Source organism: Pogona vitticeps, chromosome 12 (genome assembly GCF_051106095.1).
Source record: "Pogona vitticeps strain Pit_001003342236 chromosome 12, PviZW2.1, whole genome shotgun sequence".
Taxonomy (NCBI): Eukaryota; Metazoa; Chordata; class Lepidosauria; order Squamata; family Agamidae; genus Pogona; species Pogona vitticeps.
In genome coordinates this window covers 12,575,146-12,587,706 of record NC_135794.1, presented here as the reverse complement: position 1 = coordinate 12,587,706, position 12,561 = coordinate 12,575,146, and the positions used below count along the sequence as shown (strand labels likewise).

Sequence of the window (12,561 nt, the reverse complement as noted above, 5' to 3'; positions counted from 1 at the left end):
AGAGCCAAGACAGCTCCTTGGTATACAGTGGTGCCCCGCATAGCGACGTTAACCCGTTCCAGGAAAATCGTCGCTATCCGGAAACATCGCTATCCGGAAAGTAAAACCCCATAGGAACGCATTAAACGGAGTTTAATGCGTTCCTATGGGGGGGAAACTCACCGGTAAGCCATCCAGCCGCCATTTTCGCCGCCTCGGTAAGCAAGGGCAGGGCGCAAAAACGCTGCGGGGGGCCATTTTCTTGATCCAGCGGCTATTTTGGAACCGTCGATCAGCTGACAGGCGGGCTTTTGGGAAGGAGCAGGGAGGGCTCCCCCACGCTCCTTCCGAAGCGCCGGGGGCTTTTTCGGCCAGCTGACGGGCGGGCTCTTCAGAAGGAGCGCCAGGGAGGGTTCCCCCGCACTCTTTCCAAAGCGCCCACGGCTTTTTCGGCCAGCTGACCGGCGTGCTCTTGGGAAGGAGCGCAGGGGAGGGCTCCCCCGCGGTCCTTCCGAAGCGGCCGCAGCTTTTTTGGCCAGCTGACGGGTGGGCTCTTGGGAAGGAACGCAGGGGAGGGCTCCCCCGCACTCCTTCCGAAGCGCCCGCGGCTTTTTCGGCCAGCTGACTGGCGGGCTCATGGGAAGGAGCGCCGGGGAGGGCTCCCCCGCGCTCTTTCCGAAGCACCCGCGGCTTTTTCAGCCAGCTGACGGGCGGGCTCTTGGGAAGGAGCGCCGGGGAGCCCTCCCCCGTGATCCTTCTGAAGTTCCCGCTGGTCAGCTGGGGGAAAATGGGGCCTATGGGAACATCACAATGCGATCGCTTTTGCGATCGCAAAATCCGCATTGCTATGCGGATTCGTCGTTAAATGGGGCGCTCGTTAAGCGAGGCACCACTGTGCTTCTGAACTGCAGGCGATGAAGTGAGGGGAGACGGCTGGAATGCAGGTGGAGGAAATCCTGCTGGGAGTCCGACCGACTTTATCGGGCCTATTACGTGGCAATATGGCTGGCGAAACGGCAATATTTCTCCAGCTGTATTGCTTCCTCAGAATGTCGTCCAGCAGAGTTGTTTCGGGTGCTCTGGGATCTTCTTCAACCGGGAAATTCGGTGGAGGTCCGGGACTGCTCATCAGCTCGCTGTGATGAGTTTGCCATTCAGTTTGAGGGGGAAATCACTCAGACTCGCAGTGGGTTGGACTCCACCGTTACTGCAGAATCAGAGGATGTGTCCAGTGTGCCGTGCTTAGGTTAGTATTAATGGATGAGTTTCAATTTTTTGAGACCGGAGGATGTGGACAGGGTGCTTGGGTCTGTCCATTTTACCACCACTCCGCTCAATCCTTGCCCATCTTGGCTAATTAGAAGATCTGCCAGGGGGGTTCGCACTTGGGTCCAGGAGGCTGTGAACGCCGCTTTGAGAGAGGGAGTGGTCCCTACCACCTTGAAAAAGGGGGTAATTAGTCCACTCCTTAAAAAGCCTAACCTGGACCCAAAGCTGGTGGTTAACTACCGACCAGTAGTGAACCTCCCTTATTTGGGCAAAGTGTTGGAGCGGGTTGTGGCTGGGCAACTCCAGGTGCTGCTGGATGAAATGGATTTTCTGGATCCATTTTAATCGGGTTTCAGGCCGAGTTTTGGTACGGAGACTGCCTTGGTCGCCCTGTACATTGACCTTTGCCAGGAGAGAGACAGGGGGGAGTGTGACCCTGTTGATACTATTGGACCTCTCAGTGGCTTTCGACACAATCGACCATGGTGTCCTTCTGGATAGGCTGGCTGGGTTGGGAGCACGGCTTTATGGTGTTTCCGCTCCTTCCTGGCTAACCACGTCCAGGAGGTGGTGTTGGGGGACAGTTGCTCTGTCCCATGGCATTTATGTCATGGGGTTCTTCAGGGCTCGATACTGTCCCTCATGCTGTTTAACATCTACATGAAACCGTTGGGAGAGGTCATCAGGAGGTTTGGGCTGAGGAGTCAGCAATATGCTGACGATACTTAGCTCTACCTCTCATTTTCCACCAATCTAGGTGAGGCAGTTTCTGTGCTGAACTAATGTCCGGACCTGATAATGAACTGGATGAGGGTTAATAAATCGAAACTCAAACCAGACAAGACGGAAGTGCTGTTAGTGGGTGCTTCACAAGACAGGCTGGAGGGCCATTTTCCTGCCCTGAATGGGGTTACACTCCCCCTAAGGGACAGGGTCCGCAGCTTGGGGGTGCTCCTGGACCCCAGTCTAACACTGGAAGCCCAGGTGGACTCGGTGGCCAGAGGCGCCTTCCTTCAGCTGTGGAAATTATACCAGCTACGGCCCTGCCTGGAAGAGCGGAGTCTCATGAAAGTTACACATGCATTGGTAACGCCTCACATAGATTACTGCAATGCGCTAGACGTGGGGCAGCCTTTGAAGACGGTCCGGCGACTGCAACTGGTCCAGAATCGAGCTGCGTGGTTGGTGAGTGGTGGGGCCACTAGGGAACATATCAAGCCGATTCTGTTTAAATTACATTGACTACCAGTTGCTTGCCCGGGCCCAATTCAAAGTGCTTGTTTTGACATATAAAGCCCTAAACAGCTTAGGCCCTGGATACCTAAAGGACCACCTCCTTCCATATGAACCTACCTGGCAGTTAAGATCTAGCCAGGGGGCCCTTTTGAAAGAGCCGTCCCTCAAGGAGATAAGAGGGATGGCTTATAGAGAAAGGGCCTTTTCGGCAGCTGCCCCCAGACCGTGGAATGCCCTCCTGACTGAGATTCGTCTGGCGCCAACGCTGATGACATTTCGGCACCAGGTCAAAACCAGAAGGCTTTTAATTGAAATAATATCAGCTGTGGGTCCTGATGGCAATTTTTAGAGTATATATTTTAATTGCATTTTAATTGTTTTGTCTTTTTATTGCATTTTAAATGTTGTAAGCCACCCAGAGACCTTTGGGTAGTATGGGCGGCATATAAGTTAAATAAATAAATAAATAAATAAATAAATAAATAAATAAATAAATAAATAAATAAATAAATAAATAAATAAATAAATAAATAAATAAATAAATAAATAAATAAATAAATAAATAAATAAATAAATAAAAGCTGCACTGGAGTAGAAGTGCCATCAAATCTCACACACTAATTTGAGAGAGCCCAGAATCTGTGATTAGGTCATCACTGTTAAAACAGAGAGTGTAGCGGAAGTTATACAGCTGCCTGCATCTGAAGGAGAGCTCACAGTAAGAACAGTCCTGCACACAGCTAGATTACTTAAATCCCTCAGTAGATAATGGGACACAAACAGTGTAAACTTCCAGTTTGCATTCCAACACAATAACCTAAACTTCTGGCCAAAATGAATCTGGTTTACAGTACTGACATACAAACCTTCTACTTAATGTGTCTTCTAGTTAATTCTATCATTAATTCCAGATAATCAGATTTTTTTCTATGTAATTATAAATGTGAAACAGAGGTTCACTATTCTGAATCTGAAAGTTTACATTCAGTTTATAATTCTGGAAACTGCAAAGCTTTCAGAGAAAATGAAGGGACTGTGTCCATTTAGTGGACATAAACAGTGCCATTTTAAATTTAAGAAATACACTTGTTAGGATTTTCAAGAGCAAAGATTTTGAATGAAAGCCTTTTAAATAGTTTCTTACACATCGACATTTTTCTGCTGGAGACCTGATGTTTTCTTGCCTGGAGCAGCACCTCTCATCTTTCCCTCTGCATACTGTTCCCTTTAAAAGAAAATGCACACACATACAGTACAATAATTAGATCCACACACTTACAATTATAGCTCAGTTCTATAGTATTCACCACTATTCCCAGAAACTCTAGGAAAGGATTAAGTCTCTAACACAGGAAATGTAATGCAGCTAGAACTACAGCTTCCATTCATCCTCTTAAGCAGACACATGAGAGCTAAACTTTTTGTTATGACTATCCTACCTTGCAGGAAACAAACCTTTCTGACACAGCTTATAAATTACTTAAAAATATATCCAAACCCCAAGCTGTTTCAGCATAATAATCAGGACTTTTTCCAAAGGATAGTTTATCTGAGATGGGGGGGATCTAGCTAATGAAAGCTTTGGGGACTTATATTTTGAGTCTATTCTTCCCCAGCTTGACTTCTTCCTACAGACCAGTGAACATTAAATGGTTCTGTTCTGTGTAGCCACAGTACAGGTGGAGCAAATTAGTAACCTTTTTCTCTTCCACAGCTAGGCAGATCTTACCACTTTATATTTCTTCCCTACATGCATACTGAAGGAGACCTACGTAATATCTTATTCTGTTTCCTATCCCCAGGAAGAGACTGTTCTTTGGAAAACTTTACTTCCTTATGCCCTAGCTCAGGCTCCAGAATCTTTTTCCCTTAGTTTTTTAGGTGGCTATTTAATCTCTTGAAAATCTCTTGATTTTTAGCTTTACTTTTTCCTATCTACAAGTGAAAAGAAAACTTCTCACTTTCTTCAAGCCTAGAAGAATTTTGTTTTACTCCTCCCAAGATTCCGGGCATGGGCAGTAAAGCTTTGCCACTGAAGTGTTTTCGTTCTATTCCCTACTTTGTCTGTGGCTGTTGGCACTGATTGCCACTAGATGTGTGCAGGTTTGTACTTTTGGACTACAACACCATAGGCAGTATACTGCCAGTAAATACTGTACTGGGAGTTGTAGTATGAACATATATTTGTGCTACTAATAGCCATTCCCTGTCTTTCTTTTCCAGCTGTACAGGCGGGAAACTGTAGCCAGAAGAGACAGGTTAAGCTTCATGAAAATCAGTTCTTCAGCAATGAGCCAGAAACACTGTGGCCACAAGACATCCCTGTAATAGAAAAGACATATTGCTCTCCATACTAGGAGGCGGGAGGGCAGCAGCTTGATGGCAGTGTTGCCCAGAGGTGGCCACACTTTTCTCTTCTGAACCTAATACAGTGGTGCCCTGCTTGAAAACGATAATGCATTCCGTTAAAATCGCTGTTAAGCTAAACAGTCGTCAAGTGAAAGTAAAAACCCCATTGAAATGCATTGAAAACAGGTCAATGCGTTCCAATGGGAGAAATACCTGCTCGTCCAGCGAAGATCCTCCACAGGGGAAGCCATTTTGCATCACTGTCTTCCGGAAATAGGTTCGGAAAACAGCGGGGAGCCATTTTGAAAACCCGACGATCAGCTGTTTTTAATTGTTGTGAAGCAAAAAATCGGTTCCCGAAGCAGGGAACTGATTGTCGTAAAACGAAAAAAACCCATTGGAATCATTATTTTGCGATCGCTATAGCAATTGCAAAAAACTCGTCAAGTGATTTCTACGTCTAACGGGGTAATCATCAAGTGGGGCACCACTGTACTGTAAATCTATGATATAGAGCTCAGGGCAGCATACACCATTATGGATGCGGCTCACCATTAGTCCCACTCCTCCCTGTCCATCAGGCACAGAAACCCTATTGCTGCTTCCCTGGAGAATACTAGTCATTATTCCCAACATGTCCTCCTTCTTTCCAAGCATGAAAGATGCTCCAGTGGAGAGTGCCATAGATGAATATGGCATCGCTGACTTTTTCCTTCTTCCCTCTTTCTCATCATAGCCCTAGCTGCACAAATAAAAAGGTTACTTACCTGTAACCATTGTTCTTCTAGCGGTACTCTGTGAATCTACACGAATAGGTTAAACTGCACATGCGCATGACTCTTTGGAATATTCTAGAGCTAAAAATGACAAGTGTAACGTCTCCTTGTATCATGCATGCTCCGCCCACTGGTATGTCAGTTCCAAATATTCACCATTGCAATGGCTCTGAAAAATTAAATGCCAAAAGATGTTGTGATGGACAGCAGGGAGGTAGGGCGGGAGGTGTGGATTCACAGAGTACCACTAGAAGAACAACGGTTACAGATAGGTAACCTCTCTACTTCGTGGTCTCTGTGAATACACATGAATGGGTGACTAGCAAGCTCACTTACCAGAAGGAGGGCTGTCACGGCAGAATCGAAGTCAGCACAGCCCTTCTGAAACTTGCTTCTTTCTTTGATCTGACATCCAGTCTGTAATGCATAGCAAAGGTCAGTGGTGTAGACCAAGTCGCTGATTTACAGATATCAGAGAGTTCAATGCCACGCAGCCATGCAGTGGAAGTAGCCATGGCTCTGGTGGAACCCGCCTTAATCACCTCTGGCGGAGTTTTGCCCACCAGGTCATAGGCTAAAGCAATGGCAGAGACCAACCATCTGGGAATGGATTGGGAAGAAGCAGGATGACCTTTCCGAGGTCCATGAAAGCATAGCAGTAGTCTCATTGATTATTTATGGAAGTCCATAGTTCTTGAGATATAGAAGGCAAGAGACCGACGAACATCAAGGGAGTGGAGCATGCGCTGAACATCTGACGAAGGGTTGGGAAACAACATTGAGAGAATCAAGGGCTGATTAACATGAAATTCTGAAATCACTTCAGGGAGGAATGAAATATCAGGACAGAGAACAACTTTCTCTGGGTAGAACTGGATATAAGGCTCATCAGCCCGTAGTACAGCTAATTCACTTGCCCTTCGTGCAGATGTGATGGCCACCAAGAACAAACTTTTTAAAGACAATAACTTCAAAGAAGATGTAGCCATAAGCTGTGTGAGGACCTCCAGGACAATCTGAAGGGACCATTGAGGAGTTGGAAGTCAAACAGGAGGACGAATATTCTGCAGACCTCAAAGGAACTTCTTAACAGTAGGGTGAGAAAACAAATGAGAATATGCCAGTTCCACCGATTGATATGATACAATGGCTGAAATATAAATTTTGAGTGTGGAATGCGCCAAACCCAAATCAAATAAGTGGCGCAAGAAGTCCTCAGAGAAACAGGAACTGTAACAAAGCCTCTGAGTTTAGCAAATTTGGTAAAGGCAGACCATTGATGGAAAGATAACAATTTTGTTGATGGTTTCCTGGCCTTGTCGAGTACTTCTCTTATGATGGGAGAATCCTCCACACTGTGATATGTAGAGACTTGACATCAGGGTGGCAGACATTGCCTCCATCTTGAGTCAGGAGAGTTGGTTGGGGAAGCAATATCAGGTACTCTGTTGTGATGGACTTGAGAGTGGTGAACCATGGTTGCCGATGTGACAAACACGGCGCTCGAAAGCACGCGTGAATGCTCGGACAGAGAGTAATTTGGAGATTGTACACACTAACACGTGCTGAGTGAGTCCTAGAACTCACCTAGCCGTGAACAACTCCCCATCTTACAAGTCTGCCCTAATAAGAACACCCCTGTACTCTCAGATATTACTGTTAGAAAAACATGTGGGCTTTGTAGTCCTTAGACTTATCTTGCACCACAGGCAGGACTCCTTAAGTATGCTAGGCTGAGGCAGCACTCTCAGATGACACTAAGACAAGTGTACTGTTCAGGAAACCAATTGATTTTTATAATCATTTTATTAAAGAATAAGCATGTTCCTAGGTATCAAAACCAATCTAGGCCAAAGCAAGTAAATAAGCATTGTGCTGGTTATTTACAAATCTGTAGTGAGGCAAAGAAAACATGAAAACTATGCAAATGTCCAAAAAGCTTACAAGAAATCAAAAAAGCTAATAAAAACAATAAAAACAGTTCCAATAAGGTAATCCATTAGGAAAAGCAAAATAGTCCAATTATGTCAGAAAAAGTCCATAGTCCTCAATAATCCTGTAGAAGAAAAATACTGTACAAAAAGAAAAATCCAGTATAAGAATATGTCCCATCGTCCTGTGAAAAATCCAAGATAATAGTCCATAAGGTGTATTCCATAAGAAGTAGTCCGTAAAGGGTATTCCATAGGAAATAGTCCATAGGCCAAAGGGTAATCCAGTATAGTCCATGTATAATCCATGTGTGTAGGTCACGAGTAAGTCTCGAAAAACTGAAGAGTGGGTCCCGAAAGACATTAGGGTGAGTCACGAATGACAATGTCCATAGGCAAAAAGTTCCTTTTTCAAGAGTAACTGGTAAGGTCTTATCGCTCCTTCTCATGATGTCATCCAATCACAATCTGTTGCTAGGCAGACAGTCCTGTCGTACCACATGACTTTCTCTCCCATGGGTAACAGATGTTATTTGGGTTACTGTGGTTTTCAAAGAGTCACAACAATACCCATCTATCTTATCACACAGAGTCCTTTCTCATGCTCTCAGAATAGCATTCTCCCTGCTCTCACTAGCAAACAACCTGTCAGCATAGCATAGATCCTTTATACAGAGAAACAAGATGGAACCTCTCTTGCACATTTCTTAATTACAAAACCCATGTTCCTTACAAGATTTTAACTACAAATACCATCTCATCACAGCCGAGGCTGGCATCTGCTCTTAACTGCTGAATTTTGATTATTGTCCACTGAGTAGGATGGGTGGGAAAAGGTAGAGAAGCACCACGTCCCACTGCACCATAAATGTGTCTCCTAAGGATCTGACTGTGTCCTGTCGTACTGGCATCTGTTGTGACTTGCACAGTCCATTGGAGGGGCTTGAAATTAATGGGTCTCTCCAGGAGGACAAGGTCCCCCTCGCCCTCAAGGAGAGACTCATTAGGCCCATTAGGAAGAAACCAAATTTGGCGGCGGACGAAATTGGCAATTATAGGCCCATCGCCAATGTTTCCTTCCTCAGCAAAGTGGTTGAGAGGGTGGTGACAGATCAGCTTCAGGTGCTCTTGCATGAAACCAATGCTCTGGACCCATTTCAGTCAGGCTTCAGGCCGTGCTATGGTACAGAGACGGCACTGGGCGCACTGTTGGATGACCTGTTGAGGGAGGCCAATGTGGGCAATATGTCCTTGTTGGTCCTCCTTGACATCTCAGCCGCCTTTGATACCGTTGACCACGGTATCCTCCTGGGGAGGGCTCTCCGAGTTGGGAGTCGGTGGCCTGGCACTTGCCTGGCTCCACTCCTTCCTGGAGGACCGCCCCCAGAGAGTACAGCTTGGGGAGAATGTCTCGGCCCTGTAGAATCTCAATTGTGGGGTTCCACAGGGGTCGATCATCTCCTCAATGCTGTTTAACATCTATATGAGGCCGCTGGGCGGGGTCATCAGGGGGTGTGGGCATTGTGTCATCAGTACGCTGATGACACACAGCTCTACATCTCCTTTACACCAACTTCAGTGGATGGCGCCCAGTCCCTCCAGCGCTGCCTGGAGACTGTACTGGAATGGATGCAGTCAAATGGATTGAGGCTGAACCTGGACAAGACGGAGGTCTTGAGGGTGGGTGGCCCTTCTGTCAGCAGCATAGGTGACTCCCTCTCCTTTGGAGGGATAACCCTTGCCGCAAAGAGTGAGGTCCGCAGCTTGGGGATACATCTGGACCCGGCGCTTACCATGGAAACCCAGGTGCCGTCCGTGGTCCGCTCCAGCTATTTTCATCTATGGCAGATTGCCCAGCTGCGACCATATCTTGATCAGGGGGCCCTCACTACTCTAGTCCATGTGCTCGTAATCTCAAGATTAGACCATTATAAAGCACTCTACGTGGGGCTGCCTTTGAGGCTGATGCGGAAACTTCAGAGGGTCCACAATGCGGCAGCCAGGCTCCTTAGTGGGGTGAAAAAACACCAGCATATCTCCCCCACTCTGGCTGCTTTGCACTGGTTGCCCATCCATTTCCACATTGACTTCAAAATACCAATGATCAATTATAAAGCCCTAAACGGTTTGGGACCTCAATATTTGGCAGATAGTCTTCTCCCACCCAGATCTACTCGAATCACCCGACATAGCCAGCAGGGGCGGCTGAGGGGTCTGACACCAAGAGAGGCCCAGAAGGAAAAAAACAAGAAACCGGGCCTTCTCAGCAGTGGCCCCTCGGCTGTGGAACACCCTTCCAACAGAAATTCGGCTGGCACCCTCGCTGGGTGTTTTTAAAAGCCAGTTAAAAACTTGGTTATTCAAGCAGGCCTTCCCTCCAGTCAACTAAATCTCTCTTATTTTTCCTTTCTTATGTTATTCCATCCTGGTAATCCTTCCTTAAATTAATTGTTCTAATTGAAACTGCAATTGTAATTTTTATGATTATATATATTTTTATACTGATCCGTTTTATTTTGTAAGCCGGCCCGAGTAGACATGGTCTAGAGGGGTGGGGTAAAAATCCAATCAATCAATCAATCAATCAATCAACAAACAAACAAACAAACAAACCACCAGGTGAGGTGGAAAAGTCCATCATGTTAATTGACATGCCAACTCTGGGGTGACATAAAGACGCTTGGCAGGGTTGTCCAGTAATGGATTGAACTGGGAGAGGTACCATATCTGCAATGAGCGCATTTTCAATCGTGCGTGTGAAAGCGCAAATGTGGTGGAAGCCATCAGACCCAGGAGATGTTGGGTGTGATGTGCTGTCACTCTGGCGTCTGGTCGAAAGGGACAGATAGCAAAATTTAATTTGTGGAGCCTTTCGACTGGAAGAAAGATTCTGGCTCTGTTGGAGTCCAGGACTGTGCCAATATAGTCCATGGTCTGAGATGGTGTAAGATGGAATTTTGTTACATTCACCTGAAGACCTAGATCTGCCAGTGTTCGCAATGTGAAAGCTGTGTCCTTTTGTGCCTTGGCAAATGAGGCAGCGACGATCAACCAGTCATCGGTACAGTGGTGCCTTGACTTATGAATTCCTTGGCCTAGAAATATTTTGAGTTACGAACAGCTCCATTCACATAATTTTGCTTTGACTTGTGAACGGAACTTTGACTTATGAACACAAAAAGGCAGGGGAAAGGGAGGGAAATTCAAATAGCTAACTGTAGGTGGCGACGAGGCTGCTTCTTTGTAGCACTTTCACTCCAGCAGTTAGAGAGTGTGCGATCCAAGGAGGCTGCCTACTAAGGTAAGGTGCTGCTTTCTACTCTTTAAAAACTGTTCTGGGAATTTATGCAGTGTGATTTTCGGCTAGGAGGGTTTATGTTTCTGTGCTGTTATGGGTCTTGGGGGGGTTGTTTTTTTTCCCCTCCCCATTTCTGATGGGGGGTTGGTTGCTTTTTGGAGCGTTTTTCCCCATTTCTGATGGGTCTGGGTTTTGTTTTGTTTTTTTGAGTTTTTCCCCATTTTCAATGTGTCTTGCATGCTTCCCTTGCTTTCTTGCATTGTTCTCTTTGCATTTCTGAGCTGCTCCATTTGTTTTCTGTGCTTTTGCAATGGTTCCTGCATGTTTCCCTTGCAAATCAGAAAAGTTTTTGCAAGGGTCTGTGCTGGCTTGGTTTAAAATATGTTGGTATAAAATGTGTAGGTTTAGCATGTGTCTTAGACTAGAAACTCTCTCCCACCCCCATTGTCTTTTCTCTGTCTACCTCCTTTCCTGCCCTTTTTAAAACCTAAGTCATCTTAGGTTATTTTAAAAATTCTCCCCCTAGTGGTAGAAGATGGATTAACCAGTTTTGCATTAGTTCCTATAGGAACTAATACTTTGACTTATAAACTGTGCCTTGATAAAAGAACAAAAAACAGCCGGAATGAATTGAGTTTCAATGCATTCCTATGGGAAATTATTTGACTTACGTACCTTTTGACTTACGAACACCATTCCAGAACAGATTAAGTTTGTAAGTCAAGGCACCACTGTATGAGAAGACCATGATGTTGTTGATATGAAGGTAGGTTGCTACTGGAGCTAGGTAATTTGTGAAAGTCTTTGGGGCGGCAGCAAGGCTGAATGGGAGGGCACCAAACTGGTACACTGATTCCTTGAACATAAATCTGAGATACTTGTGGTGATGCTCGTGGATGGTGATGTGAAAGTAAGTGTCCTGCAAGTCTATCACAACGAACCAATCACCTGGAACAAGAAGAGGCATGATGGACTCTAGGGTGACCATATGGGACCTTCGGTGATGTAAGTAAGTGTTGAGACACCTGAGAACCAAGATAGGTCGTAGACCTCCATTCTTCTGGAAACAGTGAAATATTGGGAGCAGAAGCCGTCCAGTGAATCCTGAGAAGTAACAGGTTGCATGGCATGCTTCTGAAGAACAGAGACTTCTTCCTCTAGAGCAGGTGAGTAAGAAGTGGTCCTGAGATGACTGAGAGGAGGGAGATCTAAGTTGTTGATAGGGTTAGTATGATTGGTGAAATGATTGCTATGTGTATGGTTTATACCATTGCTGTCGCTGGTACTTAAGCTGCTGGACAGAGTAAGACCACACGGTTTTTCTAATTCTGTGCAGGTTTTGCAGCACCTTGTCAGTCTTCTCACTGAACAGGCCAGCACCATTAAAAGGCACCTCTTTGATCCATGCTCTGGCGTCATTGTTGATGCCAGCTGAACGCAGCCAGGCATGTCTGCGGAGGGCAATGGATGATGTCATCGCCTTCAATGCTGCGTCTGCAGTATGTCTGGATGCCAGGCGTTGCTGCTTGGTGAGTGTTGTTGCCTTGAGATCTGTGTTGAGGGCTGCGGCTCTGGTTTCTTCAGGAGCTGATTGAAGAATAGGCAAGATTTTATTCCAAAGTTGCCTTTGTAAGCACCCATGGCAGCTTGGTAATTGGAAACCCTCATTATGAAAGACACAAGTGAATACAGGTGACGACCAAGTACTATGACCTCCCGATGT

At 45.9% G+C, this 12,561-nt stretch overlaps 1 protein-coding gene across 8 annotated transcripts in view; it reads right to left on the bottom strand.

Moving 5' to 3' along the window:
* Positions 1-12,561, bottom strand: part of MORF4L1 (mortality factor 4 like 1) — a 57,569-nt gene that overhangs the window by 29,157 nt on the left and 15,851 nt on the right. For all 8 annotated transcript variants that reach the window (XM_020813212.3, XM_020813211.3, XM_072981929.2 and 5 more), the window contains one exon: positions 3,629-3,709. In XM_020813212.3, coding sequence (XP_020668871.1) covers positions 3,629-3,709 — 81 coding nt within the window. The remainder of the gene's footprint in view (positions 1-3,628; positions 3,710-12,561) is intronic.